A 25397-nucleotide genomic window follows, 5' to 3' on the forward strand; every position below is an offset into this window, starting at 1 on the left:
AACCCAACAACAACAGCTGGTGGGATGTGGTGTATGGGGAGTGGGATTTTCCAGTGATGACTCCACCTTCAAAAAAGATATTATACCAAAAGAAATGCGCCACAGTCTTTATTTTAACCCACTTTTACAATCAAGACTGAGGTGACCTGCTCCTGAAACCTTCGCCTCTCTTACTTCTGATCAGTTCCAAGTGACTCAAAGAAGACCTCACCATGGTGTCAATGGGAATACAGATGGTGGGCTTTTCCCTGGCGATCCTCGGTTTCCTGGGGACCATCATTGTGTGTGCCCTGCCAATGTGGAAGGTCACAGCCTTCATTGGAGCAAATATTGTGACAGCGCAGGTCATCTGGGAAGGTTTGTGGATGAACTGTGTGACGCAGAGCACAGGCCAGATGCAGTGCAAGATCTATGATTCTCTGCTGGCTCTACCCCAGGACATTCAGGCTGCCAGAGCTCTTGTGGTCATCGCCATCATCGTTGCTGTCTTTGGGGTCGTCCTGAGCATTGTGGGAGGCAAGTGCACCAACTTTGTGGAGGATCCAAGTGCCAAAGCAAAGGTGACCATTGCTGCTGGAATTGTCTTCATTTGTGCCGGTGTTCTCATCCTCATCCCCGTCTGCTGGTCCGCCAACAGCATCATCAGGGATTTCTACAACCCCCTCTTGATCAGTGCCCAGAGGAGAGAGCTGGGAGCTGCACTTTACATTGGCTGGGGCACAGCTGGGCTTCTCATCCTGGGTGGTGCCCTCCTCTGCAGCTCCTGTCCACCCAAAGAGAGCCCAGAGTATCCAGTCAAGAAACCTGTTCCCAGATCCACAGCCACCAGCCGCGGCTACGTCTGAGACCATTCTTCTGAAACAGACGGCAAATAATTTTACTTTTCTTCAGAAACCCTCCTTCATTGTCAGTTTTTTTTATAGCACCACAAGTTGTGTCTGATTTATTTTTTTTCAAACTGCTCTGGCAAGAAAAAGTTATTTTTGTATCAAACCTAATTTTCCTCTGATTGTTTGCAATGAACTGATACATTGTGAATTAATTGTATAAAACATTTTACAAATATCTTGTAATAAAACAATTTTAGAAACGATATTCTTTTGTCAAAGTGCATTTAGTTCTCACAGAGTTGACTGACTGAAGGTTCTCTTTTTTTGCTGTTTACATTCATGATTTTGGTTTTAAAGTTTGAATGCATCAGTAGAATAAAATAGATACCAGACAAGTTTTAGACAAAGTGGAAAAACTCAAATCAGATCAGGAGCAGCGAGCATTAAGTTAATAATCCCCCTGATGCAATCATAAGTCATGCTTTAATGCAAATCTTTCAGTTTGATCAACACAAGAGTTAAATATTCCTGATGACCCAGCTTCTCATGCTGGCTTTCAGAAAGGAAACTGGGAGCAAGTTTCTAACTGATTGCATTTATTTTAGAAACACTGCTTATGAGGAATAAAATTGTCATGGTTTAGACTTCAAAGAGGTCACAAACTAGAAACTATAAAGTATAACTAAGGTGGTAGTACTAGTAGTACCCAGCAGCTCCACAAAGGACAGAGGGAGTCTCTGCTACTGTGAGCACACAAATTTTAAATGTCAGGAAGAGCTTGTGGCTCTTTAAATTAAGTTCTCTTAGTTTGTAGGAACTTATTGGCTGAGGGTGGTGAGTCTGGACTGGTAGCTGGAGAGGTACCAGTTCACCTGCAACAAACCCTAACAGCTTGGTGTGGCTGACTGTCACAGCCTTGTCTCTCTAACATCTCTCCCAATAACTCTATGTAGCATGTGTGTATTTGGGCCTGTCTGTGTGTAATGGACACTAAGGACAGAGTGAAAACACTGTATTTCCCAAGAGTGAGATTAAGTAATTCTTTTTCAGAAAAATGACAGAGTGGCAGAAAAATCATTGCACAATGAAACGGTTGTTTTTCTCTAAAAGACTGGAATTCTTTTGAAACCATTTCCAAGAACCAAAGAACTGGTTTCCGCTCTATGAACAGACAAAACAGACACACCTACTCACACACACATACACATACAGATTGTCTGTGCCTCTCACATGCAAACACAAGTTCAAACCCCACCCCACCTCACTCTGCTGCCAGCTGTTTCTGGTTAGGCAGTCGGGCCTGCTGTAAAAGAGGAGGAGCAGGCAGGCTGGAGTTATGGAGCGGCAGCTGGAGCTCACTGCCCTCGGTCTGGGCCTCACAGGGTGGCTTTGTTCAATTCTGACTCGCTGCCTGGCTCTGTGGAAGGTGAGCGGCACCCTGGACAACACCACGGCTACTCTGCCTGCCTACTGGGATGGGGTGTGGCTGGAATGGGATCACTGGGACTTGGCCCACGATGGCAGCCTGCACTGCTCCTTCTACCAGTCTCTCATGTCTCTTTCTGGAAGTTTTCGGATGTGGAGAGCCCTAATCATGGCAGCCATCGGAGCTGGGGGTTTTGCTGCGGTGATTGGATCAGTGGGGGCAGTGTGGTTCCCTCTGCGTGGTCAGATCAAAGTGTTTTCTGGTACTCTCTTTGTTGTGTCTGGGATCCTACTGCTGATCCCCACAGCCTGGACATGCCATCACACCAGTCAGCCACTGGAGGGTGTTGTGCTGCTGAGACGAGACTGGGGCCCTGCACTGTACCTCGGGTGGATCTCCTTTGCTTTGATGCTGGTCGGAGGGGTGTTTCTCACCACCAGATGCCCCACTGGTGAGAGGCAGGTGCAGCAGCCTGGAGGGAGCAGGTACCCAAATGTAGAGGAGGAGGCGAATCACCCACTCAGCAGGATCAACAGGACTACGTTCACAAACAGCCAGTATGAACGCAGATCAGAGCCTCTCTGAGGGAATATATACTGGGAAATCATTAATATGTGAGATGACTGTGGGTAGATTTAACAGCAGAGGAAAACTTCTGTCTGCACTTGTTGAGTTATGATGCACTGGCTTAACTAAGCATGAGTTTAACATTAGAAAGTACAAGCACAGCAATGTGTCAGGTAACTAGTTTTACTGACAGGGATGTGGGTAGGACTGAATTTGCATTTTGTTTTGCTGTGTTTCTTCCATCTCTATTGAAGCTGTATACATTAGTACTGATTTACATTCTGGTAATAATTATAATACTCATCATTGTGATATAAGGTTGGGGTGGCCCTCTGTCTCTGTAAGGCGTGATAGACACTGTGTTTTTGTATTTATAAGGCCCTTGCTGGCTCTTTGCCTGCTTGCATTACTCTGTCTGTAAATGTGGGCCCCTGTGTTACAGGTTGTTGATTTTTATGAGCTTGGAAAAGCCAGTTGGTCTCGTTGTGCACCTGCAACCTAGAATAACATGCAGAACAATGTAATGCTTACCTCATTTCCATACTTAGGGTTATTAAACATTTTAATCTCATTTTATTACACTTCCAGTTGTAATTGTCTTTGTTGATTTGTTGCTTAAAATTGCTTTATTTATGTTTTACTAATTGGCTTTTTATTACTTTAATCAGGCTTTTTATCTAGGCTTATTTTTTGTGTTTATTGGTACCTAGGATCTTGTGTTTATATATTTATTCAATTCCACCAGGCTATATTGTAAATGAGGTCTCTACCTCAGAGTCAGAGGATGAACATTCAACTCAATTTCCCCGATTCAATAGCACTGTAAAATTAAACTGTTTGCTTTACTTGATGCAGTTATTGACACTAAACTTGCATTAAGACATTACAGCCATCGGATATATTGTAATGCCTTAAATGTGAATGTGTTAATATTGATCTTCAAACTTAATACTGTATTGCACATATACATTGCCCTACATTAGAGTAATGCAATTTCATATGTTTTGTTTTGTTGAGAGTGGCAGAAATGTTTACATCTGAGATGAATTCTTGTGCACTGTGGAATAAAGCAAATGATTCAGATATATTCATTAGTTTGTTACATTTATTTGTCTTACAGAGGCTTTAACTCATTGTGGCACAGGACACTTTGATAAGGTGAGCGGTAATTTTGAAACATATACTGTAGAAATCTATTTTTGAAAAAAAAAAATAGAGGAAGCATCCGATAATCATGGTAGGCTGTAAAATGATCACGTGAAACGAAGACCCAGACACCAGTGTTTAGTCGTCAGTACGATACTCTTCAGAGTAAAGAACACACTAACAGAGAGTGCACTTTTCACTCGGTGTCAACCAACTTCAGATTTTTCTTTCGTGCTGCACTTTCCCTATTTTTGCAATAAATGACTGAAACCATGATTTCTGTTTTCTTTTAACTCAGAGAAACCAAATGTCTGACTTAGAGATGGTTGTACAACCTGAACTCGTATGAAAACGTTTAGTAAAACCCTAAAATGAATTAAAGTTATTAATGACTCAAGGTCTTTGTGAAGATATTTCTGCAGCTACATCCCAACAGAAGATGTCATTTTTCAAATCAAAACTTTTTGATAATTATTTAAAATCATAGCTTTAAGTGTAAGATGTACTTACTAGAGTTCATTAACTATATGTTTCTAATGTTAGTTTGTGCTGAACAATGTAAAACTTCCACATTTCATTTGTAAAAGAAAGTTACTCCTAAAGTAATACTTACAAACACTGTATTGTTTCCTTTACATAATATATTTTATAAATCATGGTTCAAGAGAATATAGCTAGAAATCTGTATTGTGATCTGTACAGCACTTTTTCAGAAGTAAATGCTTTAAATGTCCCTTGGAAGTTTTGCATTTTAAAGCTGAAACACATTTTGGGTTTGGGGATGTAAACAATCACTGTGGAATCACAATAAAGAAACTATTTTGTTATATATTTATTTACTACAGAGCAAACTCATTTCATTATGACAAAAATATACATTATTTGGGTTAAAGAAATGATCCATAAAATCGAGATATTGAGCGAGACTACATGGCACACGAAGTCAGATGGAAGGCAGAGACGAAGTTCTGTTAACGGTCCAGAAGTTCTGAAATAAAACAAATACTGTAAATTCAGCCTTGAACTGTTTAGTTTACGTATAAACGCTCAAACTTATTTTTAAAAAATACATTCCACCCAGCATGCAAATCTGGCAAATCATTTTTAATAAATCCTTTGAACGTAGAGAGTCCGAGTAACAGGAATGGCTGCAATTAGCAAGACTCTCCTCATAAACAGAGTCTGTTCAACGAGTCGAGCTGTCTGTGTGCCGCAGTGAAGTGTGTTAGTGTGGATAAGGTGCAGAGTCCCGACTGGTTGCTACTAGAATTTCTCCTCTCCCTCCTCTACGTCCTTCAGACTGAGAACCTCCAGAGAACCTCGGCCTTTAGTCTCACAGCGGATCAGCTCATCGATCTCCCTGAAGCAGCCGGGATCCACCAGACACACCTGAGGAGGAGGAGGAGGAGGAGGAGGAGGAGGAGGAGTTAATACAGAGAGAATTTACACATTTTAGGATTAAAAAAAACAAAAATCATGAGTTTCCTTGTCTGATTATCTTCACTGCAGTGAATCCAATCTGGTTTATGTCACACCTTTCAGAGACTGCAGAGATTACTCCCTCACACCCACAAACACGCTTTGATTTCTGAAGAGTTCCTCACCATTTCCAGCTCCTCGTCGAAGTCTTCACTCTCCACAACCTGCAGCAGCGGCTTCAGCTTCTCCTTCAGCCTCTTGCCCTCCTTGGCTGGCAGCACCAATCGCAGCCTCATGTGGGCTCTCTGGATCTCCATGGTCTCCTTCAGCTGCCGGATCACTTCCAGAGCCTGGGAACAACAACGGGACGGATCAGTCAGTCGAGACAAAGACTCTCAGAACAGAACTTTGTCCAACAATAATAAAACTAATCTCCACAGTGTTTAAGTGTTAAATGCATCTCTGCCAACTGTTAGTGCAACCGGTGGAACGGAAACACAGCACACCGTCTTTAATTACATAAAAAAAAGGAATTGTGGTGATCAAACCAGCTGCATTTTCCAGATTTTAATCAGTCTGCAAATGTTAGTACATTTCTATAACACAGGAATAAATTCTATGAGAAAATGCTTTTAGTTGTTTATAACCAAAGCAACAAACAAAGCTAATGTGTCTCCTCACCTGCTGTTTAGTGCTCTTTCCGGCCTTGACAGAGTAGTGGATGTCCTTCATCGCCCGCTCGATGAGACTGACCGTGTACGGCCTCTTCGTCTCCGGGTTGACGCACTTCTCCGCCACAATAGTCGCGATGTCCCTGAACATGGTTTCCAGCTGACTGTGCCTTTCCTTGTCGGACACCTGGAGCTCTCCTTTGGCCAGGATCTGAAGAGAAAGAAAAAGAAACAGCAGATTAAAGGTGAGGAAGTGAAGATGAACAGGAAGGGTTCCCATTCTTTCCCAGAAACTATTTCCCAGGATGTTTTTTCTTGACAATACAGGACAGCACTCGCTAACAAACAGTCGTACAAGCAGCGGTTTGAGGCATATTAACTACAATAATTTGGCCCGTAAGTAACAAATCAAGATTAAATCAAGTAAAATTGACTTCATTCATCTTCTAGAAAGTTTAGCGTTCACAGCAACAAGACATTTAATCATGAATCGGCTGTGTGCAGGTAGATATGAGAACGTTTGACTCAAAAGTCAGTTCCACTTTGCATCAGGTCGACTTGTTTTTAAGTGTTTTAAACTTAAAGTTTCTAACAACAATATGCACCACGTAGTTGTATCTGAGTGATATTTACAGGACAATGTGGATTATTTCCAGGATATTTGGTTGATTTCCAGGTTTTCCAGGAGGCGTGGGAACCCTTGACAGGCCTCTGATGATGATGATGATGATACAGTGTGGATGAGAGGTGATCAGGAAGATATTTCTCACCTGTTTGCAGATTTCTGTCAGATCATCTGTCCCAAAAGTTTTGGTCAAGTCGTCCTTTTTAGCCACCTGACCTTTGGACACATTAACGAACACCGAGTGTGTCTGCAGAACCTCGTCCAGGTCTTTCTCTCTGCAAGACACAACCAGCCAATATCCGCTGACTGTAATCGATAATAAACAAGGTCATTTTTTTTTTGGGGGGGGTATAAATTAAAAACATGCAACGTTACTCACGCTCCTGCTCTCCAGTTCATGACTTTATTCTTGTAGCAGGCGATTTCAAACCGCTTCCCTCCTTTCTTCATCCTCACCACCGCCACGTTGGTGAGTCGGATTTGGTTTGTTGGCGTAAATATGGACATTTTTTTTTTTCTTCTGTTTACTGCGACAGACGAGAGAAACACAATGTGCTGTCAGTGCACAACGTCGCAGTTAAAGAGGCGCTCCGAGTGTGTTGCTGTAAAGTGTCCACCAGGAAACATCGACATTGAACAACAGCTCCGTTCCCGTTTTGTTTTTTCGTGCTCGACTTCAATAATTTAGAGATTTGTGATTATTTAAAAAAAAACAAAACAAAACAAAACAATCGAAATTATTTGCAAAACGATTTTACTTCACCCCAAATACTTCATATATTATAATATAATAATTGTGTAATGTGTTATTTTGTACAGTGTCACAACTTGTTTTTGTAATTTTTAAATAATAATGCAACCTGGAAAAGCTGTGTTTTAAAAATGATAAAGAATAACATTTAGCACACAAAAAGTTGCTTTAAATGTAATTACGCCTATGTTTATAGTAGACGTTTTATTTTGAAAACGTCAAACCGGAGCTGTTACTATCCTATTGTGGTTAACTTTATGCTCGTGGATAGCAGTTGTAGGTATTAACTGTGGCCACCAGACGGCAATAATCATGATTATAGATGTGTGTAGGCCTAAATAAGTAACTTGTAGTTGTATTTTGTAACTGTAACCACACAATGATTCACGGTATAGTCGTTCGTTTCAGTTTGGTCACTGTATTTTGAAAGTACGTACCGGAAGTTACCGCATGCATTGACGCTAATTTGACTAATTGAACCTTGCAGTTCCTCCGTGTGACCACTAGAGGGCAGTAAACACACATTAATGTGAATACATCGGTGAATACTTTCAAAATAAAATACTCTAAAACCGCCAAATAAGACGTAGGAACACTTATAAATCCAAAATACAACTTTAAATTAATTAACGTCTTTAAAACCATGGACATAAAATTATCATTACATTGGCCTAATACATGATACCCCGTTTGGTATCGCACTGGGCACGGGTCTTTGGCACCATACTTTTGCTTTGAAAGTCACGTTCGAGCGTAACCTCAATAAACTACACTTCCCAGCATGCTCAGCGGCCAAACAACATGGTGGCGCACAGTACCAGCTGAAGAGGTCTGTGTAATTTTAATATAAGGTAGCCACTTGCAGCGATGCCGAATTTATTCGTACTCATCTCTCTCTTCGTATGTGGCGTGTCTACCTCGGACAGTAAAGGTGAGTTTTATTTTATTAGTTTTTTTGAATGAACTGGAACTGGACCTTGAATTGACGTCATGCTTTTAGATCTGGCCACCGTCTCACTGGTGTGTAAACAGAGGATGTCTATATGTGTGTGTGTGTGTGTGTGTGTGTGTGTGTGTGTGTGTGTGTGTGTGTGTGTGTGTGTGTGTGTGTGTGTGTGTGTGTGTGTGTGTGTGTGTGTTTCTCCCTCCAGTGTCCCAGAATGCACACAGTCCCAGTGAGAGCTACTTAATGTCGGTATGGAGCAACAGGCTGTATCTGTATTCAGCTGCTGCACTGGTGTTTGGCATCTGGCTCTCACTGAAGATGGCACTGAAGAAGGTGAATTGTCCCTTGTTGATGTCTCATCTTCACTCATGTGTGGTTGCAGACACGTTGTCCTCTTTCTAACAGTGTTGTCTGTGGCTGCTGGTTTTCACTTTAAAGCTGCACATTGCAGGATCACCTGTCTGTGTATTTGTCTTCGCCTTAATTGTCTTTTCTCTGTGTGTGTGTGTGTTTTAGAAAAGCTTCCCCAAAGACGTCGGCACGTTGGTCTACAAAGCTGTGAAGAAGGATGACAGGGACGCTGTAGTTCATGTGTCAGGGGTTAAAATCTTCTACGGCTCACAAACCGGAACAGCGAAGGTACAGATATTGGTGCTGAAACCTGGTAAAAGTAATAATTAAATGTAGGCACAGGAGCAGACAAAAACACAAAAAGCTCCATAATCAAGTGCAACCACACCTCTAACGATACCACCGCTCCAAAATAGCATCCACAATGAATCTCTGGTACAGTGTCGACATAATTCAGAGCTTCAAGTGGAACCAGTAAAGTAAACCATAACCATGTGCAAACCTTTGTAAATCAGTGTTTCACAAAAAAGGGAAATTCCAGTCACGATTGATGAGTTCAAGGTTGGACAGACTGGCAGCGATAAGATGATAAGCGTCGACTAAGACTCTTCATTTGTTCAGGCATTTGCAAAAGAGCTGTCAGAGGAGGTGAAGGCCTCGGGTATACCAGCAGAGGTGATTGACATGAAGGACTACGATCCAGACGATCAACTTGCTGATGAGGTAAGTCCGATTCAAAGAGAAGAAATAAATGGCCCTGAACATGAGGATGTGGGTTTAAGATAGTGTCCTTAAACAAGAACCTACACCACTAACAGCCAACTCCTGAGTGTGTAAACTTACATTTTGACATTGTATGATTTAAGTGATTAATTAATGCACCAGTTAATTGTTGCAGCTGTGTTAAGAGGATAAAAGCATGCTGTATAGACTGTACCAAGAAGTTGCTTCAGGGTGTTTAAACAAATCTCTAGAAAGTGAATTCAATCACATCAGACCTGGCAGCGTGTACTTACAGGCGAGGCTTCATTAGAACAGAATTAATCAAAGTAAAATAAATCATAACTCTTTTTTTTTTTTTGGTTAAAGCTTGACAACAAACAGTAGAGTGAGCCTCAAGTTCTCTAATGTTCCAGCTCAGCCATTCCTTCATTTCTCACTGATTTGAGTCTTCAAACGGCCGTCACAGAGGACGAATGTGTTACACAAATCTGGCTCAGCTGAAGAAAGATGGATTATTTTCATCACTGTTGGCTTTTTATTTTGTGGGCACAGGCGCAGTGTACTGCAGTGAAAGATGAATAGGAGATTGGTTGGCTGGTACACAGCAGGGGAGAACTATTTATTCAATTGGACAGTGATACAGTTTTTAGTGATGGAAACTCTCCACAAGAGAAACGACCGCAGGCACCAGTCGCTCCCTTGATGCAGCTGCTCTTCAGTGCACTGACTTACTGGCCAGCCGTCAGTCAAGAAGACGTGGTTTGTTTCAACAAGTTGAAGTGTTCTGTTTATTTCCACAGAGCCAAAGGAGGCGATGTGCATTTACTTTAGATTTAATTAGGGTTTATTATCATTTGTCGTCTGCTGATGTGGCTCAAATTGCTGTGAGCTGGAGCGAGCCAGAGGCATGAAACTTAGCCCAATAACTGCTGTGAAATGATGTGCATGTGCTTCACAAGAGACATGACTGTAATTGGCCAGACGGTGGCGCTATATTAATTCACATTACAAAGGGACACCCACCCAGTATGTCCCTTTTAACTTGAAATGTGACACACAAGTTCCCTTCAGTGTTCTCTACAAAAACATGTCCTTTTTTTAAATTTCTATTGTATTAATACTAAATTTGGTATACAGCATTGAGGCACTACAGTTGAGCAGGCCTTGCAGAACATTAGACATAACTCATTAACAATTTGTCCAGTCATAAAGCTCGGTAGATATCTGCAGACAGATTGGAAATATCAGAATCAGACATACTTTATTGATCCCTGGGGGCGATTTGTTAAAATAGGTCTACTGAAGCAATTTAAGCCTGACCTATAGGGGGCGCCACAAATATGTATCTGAAAACCTGGTGGCCAAGAATTCAACCAATCTTGGTTCTCGGGCTCGGGAAGAATGTTTCAACCAATTTCTGAAATCAAATGTGGTCTATTAATCATTATCTGCCATTTCATTATCTAATCTTTCTCAATTTTCTTTGCGCTGGAACGAACCAGAGACTTGAGGCGTTGCACCATAACTAGAAATTCAATGATGTTCACATGCTTCACAAAAAATATGATTCCCATCGGCCTTTTGGTGGCGCTGTAATTAAAGCCCAAAATATAAAACATTTCTCGATTTTTATACCAAATTTAGTATACACACACATTATTCTACTATGAATGGCTTTGTGTGCACGATGACTGAACTGCTGCCGACTTTGTGATGTGATTGGTCTCACTCCTTTTAAACAGAATTAAACTGGCCGAAGTAACCCGCTTGTTGCTGCTTGTGGATTTAATTTTGGCCTTAAAACTTGAACATTGAAACTGCAGCTGGATTTATTTTCTTCTGTCTGTTGCATGAAATTTCAAGTCTTGGAGGCAGAATCAGTTGTGTGTTTGCTGAAAACATATTGGCGAGTTGTCTTGCCCGGAGCGAATTGTTCACGGTGCTGTAGTGCTTTCCAAGATTTGTCTTTGTTTGGCTATGGCTTCCCGTCAGTGTAAACAAGTCCATTCTGCTTTGTAGTTGTAAGAAATCGATTACTAGATACATTTGTTCTCCAAGTCCACATTAACAAAGGTTTTACTACTGTTGTTCAAAGTATCCAAGGAAAAGTTTTAGATCAAGACACCTGCATTTACAAATACCTCTTCTGTGTGTTTAATGAAATGTTTAATTGTACTTTTTTTACTGTCTCTCTTTGTCTGTTTATCTCCATTCAGTGCACCAACAAGGCGGTCTGCGTCTTTCTTGTGGCCACCTACACCGACGGGCAGCCCACAGAGAACGCTGAGTGGTTCTGCAAGTGGTTGGAGGAGGCGTCCACTGACTTCAGATACGGGAAGACCTACCTCAAAGGCCTCAGATATGCAGTGTTCGGTCTTGGCAACTCTGTCTATGTTGGCCACTATAATACAGTAAGAAAAGGCTTCCATATCAACTTCTATCAGAATAATAACACAGCTTGATAAAGTGCTTTACAATTAGTTATTCAAAGAATATTAAAAGCTACAAGGTTGCATTCAGTTACTATTACAAACAGCCGGACTTTATATGTTTAAACTCTGACCCAGTTTTCTTTTTGCCTCACCAGGTGGGTAAAAACGTGGACAAATGGCTGTGGATGCTGAGTGGCATGCGAATCATGACCAGGGGAGAGGGAGACTGCAATGTGGTGAAGAGTCGTAATGGCAGCATCCAGGCAGATTTCCTGGCCTGGAAGGTCAAGTTCCTGAACCGCCTTCAGGCTCTGGCGAAGGGTGAGAAGAAGACTTGCAGTGGGAACTGTAAGACTGGAGGCTCCTGTAAGAACAAGAGGAAAGAGGGACATGAGCAGGAGGAGGAGGAGGAGGAGGAAGCTCAGCAGAATAACAGCTCTGAGGTAATGAGTTTATAGCCGTGTTTATAATGGCACACTGAGAACAGTTTACTGACTTGTGGGGGAGTAGGTTAACTTAGTGGTTAAAAAGAACTGTAACTACTAGTAAAAGGCGATAAAAACTGCCTTTAAATTGAAACCTTTTAGATTTCAAGAGTTTCTTGGGACTGAAAGCTTAACCAGAAAACAATTTCTCCATAATTGACATTTTTGGTAGTGTGTGACTTAGTGCTGTAAAGTGTTACCCACGTGTCCCGACCCAGAGACCAAAGTTACGTAGTGTGAGAACAGGCGTACGCAGTGCATAGTGGGAATGTAAGGGGCACCATTCACCTTATTACAAGTCAGTGTAGCATAAAAATAATGATTATTATTATTTAAAGGTAGAAAGATTATTTAATGGAGCTTTAACTAAACATAAATACAATGTTCTGACAGTGTTGTGATCAATTTGACGGGGGGCGATTAAACATGTAAAATACATAACTGCTCCATCGTACGTCTGATGAAACTTATACTAGTTGTACATGTTGTCACTAGCTGGCTCAAGAGCTGCATGAATCATTCACCAGAGACACAATGACATGTTTTGCTTGCTCGCGCAGTGACATTTTGTTGTATACTCCCATCCCCTGATTGAACACGTCAGGTGTACAGGAAGACTTTGTAAAACTGGGGATGTCAGTGAGATATCTTTCCATGTTCTTTCTGGACAGAGAGTCTAAAGTGCTCTTTTTGTCTTTATGTTTATGTTTGAATGTTTGATTGGCTTCTCATTGAGCTTTGAACAAAATTGTTTAATTCATTCACCAGGCAACATCAAATCAGTCAACTTTTAACCTTACTTTTGCCCAGTGAACTGTAGATAGACTCCATCTTGGCCCCCTTGACTCAGAATACAAGTAAGCGGGTGATAACTGGTGAATATAAAAGGAAAAAAGGCTGAAAACACGTGTAGCTGGTGTATGATGAAGGCACACACAAAGTCACAGGAAGCTGAAGTGGACTCGGTGGGCTAATGGCCTCATGTTGCACTTCAACAATGTGATTAAAATCAGAGAGGGACTCAGGAAGAGGAGTGTTACCCTCAGTTTATCAGATCCTTATTTGGTAGCACTGATGCATTTTCAAGGGTAAGCATGGTGTTATAAATGTTCTGCATGGCTTCATCACTGTCAGCACTGTCCATCATCTCAGAATATGAAAATAGCGCTTTTCTTCCACCAATCAAAATTGAAGTTACACGTTTCACAAGAAGGAAAGTACAAACACAGACATATATGCGCACAGACATATATGCGCACACGAACACACACGCACAACACACACACACACACACACAAACAGCTTTCATACGCATCACCGCACACACAGATGACCAGTTGTCATGGTAGCAGGCACCTCGGAGCCAAATCTAGCTGAGACTTCTTCCCCTCTGTCTGTAACACTCAGTGCACTCAGCAGAGGTGACATTCAACCGGAACCAAGAGTAGCTGAAAACCGTGGCGAGGGGATCATCACCGTGATTTATCTACCCACTGTACCGCTCGTGCACTCCATCCTACCGAAGCGCCAACATTGTGATAAATCCTCTGAAACGCCATAAACACGCATATGGCTTTTCTTATTTAATTAGGCGGCCCAAGAGGAGATAACAATGTACAATAAATGTGTTCCATATGGTCTCCCTCATCTCATTATTTTAGTACAAATCTTTAATTGGTTATGGGTTTTAACTTGAAGCTCTCTACGTTAGAGGATCATTTACATTTTCCACTCGATCATCTGTGTCACCATGTCCTTGATCGTCTTTGGGTTTCTTCTCTTTTCTTTCTTGTGCCAGGAGGATCTGATGGAGTCCAGCAGTGATGAGGAGGAGTCTGGCCTGCAAGATGAGAAAAAATCAGGTTCAGTGGTTGACATGGAGGATCTGGGCAACATCATGAGCAGTGTCAAGAAAGCGAAGGTCAGACTCTGTCCACCAGCATGGTGACACTACTTTTAGTAATATATATACATGTCTTTTTCAGTGCACCACACAAGTGGCCATATTATTTACAGCTCAGTTATCTGATGATGTTGTACAAAAACCACTTTCCTTCCTTCTCTAACTTCAGAAAACTACTTCTGCATTCAGGCAAATAAGAAAAAACGAGGATTCAATAATGTATACTGTACTTGTAACACGAGTTAGATATACAGTACTTAGCTGCCTGCTTTACAATATCGCAGGCAGGTAGTTGTTGAATCATTTCAGACTGGAGTGCCAATCATCATCCAGCAGGTTTATTTTCAGCGTTTCAGCGTTAACGTCTATAAGCGGACACCATCGTGGCGTTAAGCTTCCACCACCTTAGTCCAATGTAAGTGTGTTTAGTAAGGAGGAAAAGTGCTGTCATTGAAGGAGAAGTGGCAGATGGGTTGATAGACACCAGACCCCCGGCAGGCGAGAAGCGGAGGCTTGCGTAAGAGCGAGGACGCCCACCTCACAGACTTGTGAGGAATCAGTGAGTCAAGAAAAGCAGAAAAAACGAAAAGGAAGAGACGTTATCAGCCCTATATAGGCTGTAGTGCAAGGATAAGAAGGTGAGCTGTGAGAGGGAGAGAATGAAAAAATGTATTTATTGTACAGATCAGTACTTTTTAGATTAGCTGCTCGATATTTCCATCTTACATACTAAAATCAAATAAATTGGAAAAAGAAAAACACCCATGGGTGCCATGAAAGCCTTCCAGAGAGGAAGGGAGGGATTTTCTTTTTTTTTTAATGCACCTGTTTAAAGGCAGAGTGAGTAGGATTTTTTAAAAGCAATCCATCATCACTTATGACCCACTAGTGGTGTACGGTGGTGTCTGTATCTGCCCTCTGCCTGCATTTTCTTATTTAGCTGTGCTTGGCCTGGCAGCAATCTGCCTCATCCACATTGTCGAAATCAGCTAAATATTCAGCCATGTCATTGTTTACATAACCCTAGCTACTCTTTCTGTACCACCAACTCCACCCAGGTGGTGTTACTACACTCACGGGTTCACTGTTGTCTCCTGCAACACGTCACCTCTTCTCTCCCAAGATTTTCAAACAAGACTTCTCCTAGAGCGAGACCTGGTTAGAGACGCAGCAAATCAAGGGAAAGGTACAGAAAACCTGTCATTTTTCTGTACACTTGTTTTGCCAGTCATTTATAATAAACTGAGCCCATCCGTAGCAAAAACAAGCACTTTTAATGGACGTACGGTGCGCGATAGCCCTCAAGGATTACGTTGAAGCCTGTTTCACAGCTACAGGCTGCAGCACTCTCACTCAATACTGGAACAAATTCAAAATGTGTTGTATCCATTAGTCATTTTGACACAAAAACATGGGGAAATGAAGTCCAGGTTGAAAAACACCTGATACTTTTTAACAACAATGCCAGCAATACTCATTTTTGATGTTCTTATAGATCATTACATTTTCATTTCTGCTCTTTACTGTAAAACGTAGTAGTATTTGTAGCTAAAACATTGAACAATGAGCCTTTTCTGATGGATATAATGAATGTCTCATAACTTTATACCACTGGCCACTTGATGATGATCTCTCCCTGCATTATTATGTCCTGCTCCAAACTCCTCCCTCAACTGGAAATGTCAAGTCATAACAACCAGATACACGCAAAATATTGTTTCATTGTGGCTACAATGAAAATATGAATAGCTTTTGAAGTTTTTCAACTCAAACGTCTGAGAAGGATTTGCCTCCTGTTAGCCTGTTTTTGGCTCTAAAGAAACAAGTGAGTGAACGTGTTCTCTTCTGCGTGTGACAATATTGTTGTGTGTTTTTCAGTAACTCAAGGGAATGGCCAAGATAATGCTGCAGTTGATTGGAGCCTCTGGTTTCTACATTTTGTTCTCATGAAAGCATAATGCCATAATGACAAAGTTAATATTGTGCTACCAGTGCTAGATTGCAGTGTCCCATGTCTCACGCGGACAAGTAACACGACTTTAACAACAGATTCTCCCAGGCTTGTCCCCCTTTAGTGAGACATAAATATTACAGTATATTGTGTGTCAGCTCTGTGAGGTTTGGACAGGCCTCTTTGTAAGCCCTACATGGATGTGTTTATACGTCACAGTGGGAAGATAGGAGTTTTCAGTTATGTCTGCCTCAGTGGAAGGAGCTAGACTTCTTTTTAAAAATTGCATGAAGTGTTTTCGTTTGTGATTTTATGTGTTTTATGAGGAAGCTACATGTTCCTATTATCATTCTTTTCCCTGAGGATATTCCCATTTATATTTGAGATGGCCAATTGACTTCCATTTCACCTGCTGTAAAGTATTCTAATACTAACTTGTCTTGTAAGATTTAAGTATAATTATGACTGGTATCATCACACTCGGATGTCAGAATGCTTTGGCTGTGTGTCTGTGGTAACAAATTAGGGTTTTTGCATAATTTGGTCACACAGAGCAGACAGTGAAAGATGTAATTAGTTTGTATACTAAACATTCGCTATTGCCAAGAGACGACAAGTATTTAGCCAAGCTGCAAATTAAGTGTGAACAAGGAAATTCCCCTGACAGGAATATGTTAGTTAGCTTATTTAGTGTAGAGTCAGCGGAGGTCCAGAAGTTTAATATCTGTTTCATATCACTCCCAATTAATAAGCTGAATATTGCGTAATATGGTGCAGTACTAAAAACAAAGAGCTGGAGATCATCCTGTTCCCAGCTAGTTTTCTGTTGTACTTGAGCTATATCTCAGCCTGCAGTTATGATGTCTTTGACCACTAGGTGATGGCAGAGACTTAGTTGCAGGCTCAACTCTTTGAATGAACCACTGGCCTGACATTAAACACCACACTGTCATTTTACTTTCTGAGCTATTTACATTCATTATATGTGCACAACATCAGCAAGATAGACCTTTAACAGATTTTATATACTTCAAGTAAAAGTTAACATAGTTTCTTACTGGTGATGGCAATGTTTGATCATATTTGTTCACTCAATTTGGTCATTTTTAGTACATCTATACAACCCTCTAGGACTATGGCAATAAATGACTGTCCTGTAAACATCAGCACATTCACTGCTACTAATTTGTATCATATCTTGTTGGCTGTTCCTTTGGTCCAGTGGTCAGTCTTGATCCTCTTGTGATTGAGAGTTTTTTTTTTTTTTTTTTCATCATTAGACAAAACATTCATCAAGTTACAAGATGACATAAACAAAAACAACAAAGCAGAAATACAAATAACAAGGTGGGTGTGCAAGGGTGACACCAATAACCCGCAACACCGTGTACTTTTTATATGTATAGATATATACACTCTTAAAACGAGACAAATTAGAGGATAAGACAAAGAAGAGATGCGTTACTCCACAAGTCCTAAACTGCAAGGACAAATACAGTTACTGTATACAGCATGATCAGTGTCCCAGTGGTCCTCCAGTCCTTTTATCAAAGTCTTTTAACAGGCACGCTGCCCACTCCATGTTCAGTAGGTCCAGGTATTCCTCCACCCACAAATCCCTAGAGAAGCAGGCAAGTTTACGCTCCTTCCAGTTTAAAGGAATCAATGTTTTAGTGGATAAGCAACCCAATGTCCAGAGCTGGGCAGGAGTGACTACCACATTATTGTCTGGGTGTTTTTGGCCCAGCAGGCACGCTATGGGACATACTGGAAATTAACATTAAAAAAAAAGTGTTGATCCTCTTGGGTCTGTAAACAGACTGTAGAACATATTCTCTTAAAGTTCAGTCACAAGAGGTGTCCAGCATGTAGCATTCATTGTTGAAATGCCATTGTATTCTTAAATGGAGGAATGTTTTTTTATGGTTTGTTTTTATCTCAGACTGAGGGCACAAGGAAAAAAATTAATAGACGATTTTGTTCAGTCCATTTTTTTTTTTTGAATGTGGCCGTGCAGAGATTAAGGCTGTTTTCAGAGTTTCATTGGTTGTGGCATTTCATGCTCTCAAACCCATTACACTCAAATAAACATCTGCCTCGAGTTGATTTTGATCCGACAATTACTGAAATAAAGTGTCACTAGCTGTCTACTTTCTTCACGAATCATCTCTCACCTGTTTGTTAAGGCCAGCCCATAAAAAGCAGAAGGCTTTGGAGCTAAATATGGCACAGATGGATTTGTCTGTATTGATGTCAGTGTTGCTTGTAGCTAGGCAGGAATGCGGATGAGTAGATCACTGCTAATCTTGATGATACATATTTCCTACACCTGTTTTTCTTAAAATGTATCCGATGATGGATTGGCAGGCACGCTGTGATTGGCTCATATTGCCCAACCTTAGTCTATATCAGTCTTTGGCTGTAGTCCTGTTAGTTTTCTGCCAAATGCCAGTAAGCTATAATAAGCTGTTTTCTTTGTTTCTCTAATTGTTTTTGCACAAATTGCACTGGTACCCAAACTTTGTCCTATGAGCTTTCTTTTTCTGCCAGGCTGATCCATTTCATACTGTAGGACTGTTACCAGATAGGAATTAGTGTGGAACGGATCATTAACCTGACGCACAGCTTTCTGGGCTGGGTCTAGATGTTTTCATCTTAGTGGGAGAAAGCAGAGATGAAGATGCTACTGTGACTTAAAGGACTGTTGTATTACCTCAAAGTTAGTGTTGGGCCAATCTTTTGTATGCCAATTGTGTGTCAGTTAATGGAGGTTGGCAGTGATGTTACATTATGTTCATGAATATAATATATAGGGTAAAATCAACAACTTATTGCAGCACTGAGGCATCTGTGACTTAAGTTTCTTACAGCTTTTCTTATTTCCAGTATTATGTTAGAGCCAATATATCGGCTGACCAATATTGGGCTATCGCAGACATATCAGCATCGGTGTGTATGTTATCTGATATGAAAACAACCTATTTTCGTATGGTCTGTATCGATCTAGCTAGGGTATTTATTTTGTACCCTAGTCTTCTTTTTCTTTTCCTACGTGATACCTCTCTTTTGTACTCTCTCTCTCCCAAATGTACCTTTTTATGTTTGTCCCTTGATCACCTGTTTGCTCTGTGTGTTATCGCTGCACTGTCCGTCTGCATCAGCCCCATGTTGTGTCATAGTTCCAGAGAACAACACGGTGCTGTGAGATGTCCCAGTTCTGTTAGTCCAGACAGGCCCGGGCATAACTGGATGTCTGTGAGCTCTCGAGCGACTGTGAAAGCCAAGCAGTGGGAACCAGAGACTGGGGCCAGATGAATCGCTAGGTCTGCACGCAAACACCACAGGGACAGATTGTTGCACTGTCGGCTACATGTTGCGTATGCTGTCAGAATTTTGCATGTCAGGGTTGCAGTAAGTGAAAGTGGACATTTGTGCTGGCTGAGAGTCTTATCTCATTTTTGGGTTTAAATTGCAGGCTATAGAATTTTCACCCCCAGTTTAGAAATCTGGCGCACTTAAACAGCTATTTGAGCCACCTCGGGATGGCTGATCTTATCCTAGATTGACTGTTTGTGTTACTCTACACCTGCACTGATAACTGCAACAGAGCATGGCTTATAACATCCTTTTAAACCACCCAAAGTAAAGCAGCACCCTGCCATAATTCGCGGAGAGATAAATGAAGTTTCTAAATGTCATTCAGCATAATGCCAAATCGTTTTCCACCTTGGAATGAAATGTGGGAGGATTCTGACACAGCGCGGTCGCTTAGTTATTAACAGCATCCCCTGTCAACAAAGGAGCTGCTCATCCGAGGGACCACTGCTGCTGTCATGAGTGTGGAATCTTTATCGTACCTGGGGCAAAGGCTTGGTAATGGTGGGCACACATGGCCTCAGCTGCACAGCGCAGATAGAGCTGCTAGATAGCTACATGGGTTTAGATTTTTCCAGGTGGAAGGTGAAAGTACACCATTGTCAGGTGTTAAGAGCCCATCTGTTTCCGCTGACACACCTGAGGTTATGATCACATGAACAATACATGGGCTGTGTATTTACACACACATGTTAGAGCCTAGTTTCTTCTAGGTGATATTCAGTTTTTTTTATTTTTTTATGCCAAAAGCAGGTTAAAGAGCAGTATGTAGGATGTAGAGGTAGCGGTCAGATTGCAGATTGCAACCAACTCACCTCATCCTCCCCTTCTAAGCATGTGGGAGAAACTGAGGTGGCTGTGAAACTCATGAAAAGTGCAAAAAGTCCTGTTTTGTTTGTCTATTTTGGGCTACTGTAGAAACACAATTCAACATGTAGAAGAGGACACGTTCATTCTAAAGTAATGAGAACACATGCAAATTATTTTCAGGTGAAAACAAACCAACGAATATTATATTCCATTTCTGCCAGTAGATCCTCCAACATGTTTCACACTGGACCTTTTATAGAATGCCTTTAATTCATTGTATGTTTTTCACATCAGATATTTTGATAAAAATTGACTAGCAGTATGTCACAGCTACACAAGAAAATTGTGAAAAAAGATTTTTGCCTTTTGCCGGTTGTGAATCTGCCGCTTCCCTCATTTTAACAGTCAGCTCATGGTACAGCTGTGGGCCTGCAACCTTTTTTGGCTCACTCCTATAGTTTTTGGCTGCCACAGAAAAAGCCCTAAAAACCCACTGTATCAGCATCAAACAGCAGATTACACAAAATGAGTGGCTAGCTGGTGAACATAGTGGAGCATTTAGCAGCTAAGGAACCAGATATTTCCCTCAAGAGTTGGAAGAGACAATGATCAGGTGGCCAGAAACAAAACTTTCAACGAATGATAATGTTGCTTCTTGTGTACGAGTTTGCCATATCAACTTGATTGATTATATGTTCAGTTATTGCAGGTTTAAAGTTTTTTTTCAAAGTAACTTTCTAAATAAAAGAAGCACAGTATGCTCTAGAGATTACTGACTCCAAATGCACAGATCCAGGGGGAGCTTATTTTCCTCTGTTTTCTCAGAGTTGTTATTTCAACTCACTGGCACATGTCTATAGCATTTAGAGTCGTGCGGCCGATGAACAAGGGTTGGCGCCCTACGGCAAGCTGTACAGGAAGCAGTGAACTGTCTCAGTTCTTCAGGAAAACACACAAACGAACATTTGTCAACGTTTGCTGAAAGAGTATCAGCCCCTTATGAGCCTTGCTGTGCTGAGAAGATGACATATAGGTCCCTATAGAGGAGCTGAAGCAGTGGCAGCAGTACAGTAATTGGGTGGCACTGTCACAGTTAATCTCAAAGGCAACTTGTCGGTCACGCCTCTCTGAAAAATAATACCTGTTCCTTTGCACTGGGCAACTTTTCCAGCAGGACTTAATCAATCTTCCATTGCATCTGTAAACAGCATACCTATAAGATATTTAGATTTCCAAACAAATGTTGATTACTGCAATAATGTAATCCTGGCCTGAGGGAAGTTGTAAATCTTTCAAACAAATAGGTTGCAGCAGCTTTACCATCAAGAAATCCAGCTGTTGTGGTATAGCTACTGCATTTCACTACACCTCTGAAGGGCCTGAAACCAAAATCCCCCTATACTGTCTGTACAGGAGGATGATCCTGCAGTGGCTAATGGTTATGTCACACAGAGTCATTAAAGGACTGCTGAATCGCAACCCTTGATCTTCAGTCCTGACTAACATCAAACATTTTGGAGGAGCTCTTTTTTCTTTCTTGCTTTTAACTTAGTTCCTTAAAATGTTAAGCATCAAATCACGTGGCAGCTACTGCATATTCAAACAGGATTTTGAAGCTTTTCTGGATGCTCTGTCCTACTGTTGGAGTCTAGTTTAAAAGGAAAAAAAGTCATTGTACAGTGCCGTTTCTGTTGACCTTAAGTTGTAACATTTCAGAGCTTTGTTCTTGCGTCCTGCAGCAGTTTAAACCGTATCAGAATTTGAGGACTTCAGGTGTATTGCGGTGACAGGTGTGATTAATGGGAAGGTTGCCGTGCAATGTCCTAACATACGTCTTAATTTGTCAGCATTCTCCTGCGGGAAACATGAACGTTTTTGAGTTAATGCCATCCAATGACTTGTTGCTAACCTGGATGGTTCCTGACGAAGTTGGCCGAAGGCACTATAGCAGTCGGTGTGGAATATCTTACTTGTATTGTCTTCAGTGCTGTGTTTGCACGTCTGTTCATTTATTGCTAGAGGTGAGACAACACTGATGCACAACTGACTCCTAAATGTATTTATGGTTGACAAAGTTGAAAATGATCAATAACTATCAATGCATGTCAGTTAAGTTAAATATCTGCAATGCAATCTCCCATAATAATTAATATTAGTCAGTTTCTAGCCTGCTAGCCTTACAGTGTCTATTTATTTGCTTCTTGTTTGATGCTTAAAATTTCTGACATTATAGTCTATGATTTTATGGCTGTATCAGATGCCAGTCACAACACAGCAGCTGAGCCTGATTTTTCACTGATGCCATCGTGGTTATAGACACTGACAAAGTTTTCTTTTTCTTTTCTTTTTTTGTCTGCCACAGAGCAAACAGGAGGGTGGAGGAGACGGTCACATGGTGAAGCTATCAAAGATGAATGGATTGAAGAAGACTGAAGATGAAGGGGAAAGAAGAGAGATGATCACCCCTGCCCTTAGAGAAGCTCTGACAAAGCAAGGTGAGGAAAAAGACAGTTGTTGGTGGACTTTTATGAATCTTTGACTGGTGTGTGAAACTGTAGCCATTTCCAAAAGAACATCTGCTGGGTGTCACTGGTGACTGTGGATAATATATTCATATTATCTAGCAGCACTGCTTTGCAATAAAAAAATCACATTACAGACCTAGCACACCAGCTGCTTGTCAGCATATCCTTAACCTTGCTCTTTTCAGAAGGGCAGCAAAGTTGTAATTCACTTTAAAACATGAATTATTAGTCATGTCATTTTTTTTTTATTTCAGCAGTAAATCCAACGAACACATGCAAATTGCCAGACCAATTTAGATCTTTTTTTTTTCTGAAAAGTGACTTTCATGATCAAAGTCACTGATTGGTGTCCCTTCTCAAGCTCAGTTTACCTCAGTTACCCTAAGATGTTTTTTGCAATTCATCATCAAGTATCCTGTTCACTAGCCTCAAATGCTAATCACTTCAGCATACCACACAGGAAGAAACAATATGTTGGATTATGTTGAAGTTAATCAGCTGCAGAAATTGGTCAGTGCTACACGAGAAGTGTGGAGCTGGGGAGTGTGTGTTGTCTAATGGCATTTAATGATGCATTGCAGTCCAATTACCCTCTCTGCCTCCGCCTGTCCTCAGGGTGCAGTCCCAAGAGTTAGTTTCGTTCCTCTCTCCTCCCACACGAAAAACCTCAACAGAACTTTTCTTAGCTGGTGTCAACATTGTAGTGTTCATAAAGTTCTTAATTCAGACCCTGGTTGTTCAACTTATGTGCCGTCACATTAGACGAATTCCTTCTCCATCTGGCCTATTTTTATGCCTGTAACAAAACAAAAAAAAACACATTTATTTGGTGATACATTCAGGCTTGGGAAGTAAGGGATTGCATATAACAGATTTATGTAATCAGGATATAATCTAAACTATACGTTTACATTTAGTAAAAATGGAGATTATTAGCAGCAATTCTTAAAATACATTTAAAAATACAGAATTGTATACTACCATGCATATGTGCAGTGTGTACACATTACAACACTTCAAGTCTCACAACATCATTCTGGTCCTAATTAACTTTACATTTACAAATTCATTCTACTGTACATGTAGTGTGTCCATATGTTCTCTGTGTGTGTAGGTGTTTAATTACCTCTAATTACCTCTAATTAAATATGGTAGTCTTAGTAGTTGTTGAGTCGTTAGCTCTGTCTGAAACATTTGACTCTCTCTGTATTTAGTCTATTCATTAGTACAGCACAAGCCAGTCATTTTCAACCAGTACCCCCCCCAGTGTTAGCTTACACAACACTCTATAAATAGGGCTCTGTGAGCAAGACTTCACTTCATTTGACCAAATGTTGACCTATTTCATGGCGTTTATGTTGGCAACCGTCAGCCCCCGTGGACGGTTTGTTTTATTTGCAATAACAGAATGAAGGATGAAAGTTTTGGCATTGTTTTAAGGATATTGGGTCTTGGAAGGCTGTTTCCTGTATAGCCCTTTTCTGGCATGACATGGATGCAAAAGTCACACATCTATTGGAACTATTGTGTAATGCCCAAGAAAGTTTTAACAAAGTGCTGCACATTTAACAAAAAGGGAGAGTAGAATTTTCAATTGGGACTGAAACGTGTGTACCTGTACCTAAAATCAGTTTCTTTGAAATGTGCATTTTCGCTGGTAAAGAGTAAATGTAGAGAGCAGACAACCAGTTGAAACAGTCATTGTAATAGACTGAGGAACATATATTTCGTCTACTATAATAAATAGCAAATTTTATTTTAGTTATTTTTATGTGCTATATAAACTGGCACATCTGCTGCAACAATGTCACTAAATGAGTTTTAAATCATGAAATCATCATCATGGAAATGTATTTATTATACAACACAAGGTTGTATAACGAAATGAACGTTTGCGGCCCCTTTACAACAGAAAATCAATAAAGTAAAATAAACCATATATACAGTTTATATATATATATATATATATATATATATATAGATACTCGTATACACCCAGGAAATAATTCTGCAGTGCATCTTTTTAATTTGCATCTGGGGGAATGTAAACAAAAGCAACAAGATAATGATGATGATAATATGGTTTCATCTTCATGTCCATCCACTTTGAGTGTGTTTGAGCACCAAGCATCATTGAAGTAAACACCGAGTCCGCCTCTCCTCGTCCTACGCTCTGTCAGCTTGGAACACGGTCTGCCCATCGATTGCTGATCCAGGATGTTGATGGAGCAGGTCTCTGTAAAGATGTGAGCACAACAGTAATATCTAGGTTAATAAGCTTTCACAAGAACGTGTGGCATTAAACTAGGGCTACACAATTAATCAAAATATTGTAGAAATGGCAAAGATCACGTGCAATAACCAAATGCCAGAAGCTGTAAATTTTTGATTGAGGTAAAATGTGTTACAAAAAAGCATTATAATGAGACACTGTAGTGCTGCAGAGTTGCCCTGGTTTACA

The 25397-nt window shown here is 40.8% G+C and overlaps 4 protein-coding genes across 4 annotated transcripts in view; 3 read left to right on the forward strand and 1 right to left on the reverse strand.

The window, feature by feature from the left end:
* The first annotated feature begins 80 nt into the window (after positions 1–80).
* LOC127361713 (claudin-4-like) lies at positions 81–1093 on the forward strand. Its single transcript, XM_051396533.1, has one exon. The coding sequence runs from the start codon at positions 213–215 to the stop codon at positions 843–845; it is 633 nt and encodes a 210-aa protein (XP_051252493.1). The 5' UTR covers positions 81–212; the 3' UTR covers positions 846–1093.
* A 956-nt stretch (positions 1094–2049) lies between these two features.
* Positions 2050–3910, forward strand: LOC127361709 (claudin-3). Its single transcript, XM_051396527.1, has one exon. It carries the CDS (start codon positions 2167–2169, stop codon positions 2839–2841), a length of 675 nt encoding a protein of 224 aa, XP_051252487.1. The 5' UTR covers positions 2050–2166; the 3' UTR covers positions 2842–3910.
* An 876-nt stretch (positions 3911–4786) lies between these two features.
* On the reverse strand, positions 4787–7290 carry sbds (SBDS ribosome maturation factor). The gene is made up of 5 exons (XM_051396525.1): positions 7064–7290; positions 6830–6959; positions 6070–6270; positions 5574–5738; positions 4787–5358 (listed from the first exon to the last, which is right to left on the reverse strand). The coding sequence occupies exons 1-5, from the start codon at positions 7189–7191 to the stop codon at positions 5233–5235; spliced, it is 750 nt and encodes a 249-aa protein (XP_051252485.1). The 5' UTR covers positions 7192–7290; the 3' UTR covers positions 4787–5232.
* Positions 7291–8219: 929 nt separating this feature from the next.
* The window catches only part of tyw1 (tRNA-yW synthesizing protein 1 homolog (S. cerevisiae)), a 56307-nt gene continuing 39129 nt past the window's right edge, over positions 8220–25397 (forward strand). The window contains exons 1-8 of the mRNA XM_051398061.1: positions 8220–8366; positions 8587–8714; positions 8898–9020; positions 9354–9455; positions 11672–11866; positions 12043–12330; positions 14171–14293; positions 22774–22906. Coding sequence (XP_051254021.1) covers positions 8303–8366; positions 8587–8714; positions 8898–9020; positions 9354–9455; positions 11672–11866; positions 12043–12330; positions 14171–14293; positions 22774–22906 — 1156 coding nt within the window. The 5' untranslated portion in view covers positions 8220–8302. The remainder of the gene's footprint in view (positions 8367–8586; positions 8715–8897; positions 9021–9353; positions 9456–11671; positions 11867–12042; positions 12331–14170; positions 14294–22773; positions 22907–25397) is intronic.

This window comes from Dicentrarchus labrax, unplaced genomic scaffold (genome assembly GCF_905237075.1).
Source record: "Dicentrarchus labrax unplaced genomic scaffold, dlabrax2021, whole genome shotgun sequence".
In the NCBI taxonomy this organism is placed as follows: domain Eukaryota; kingdom Metazoa; phylum Chordata; class Actinopteri; family Moronidae; genus Dicentrarchus; species Dicentrarchus labrax.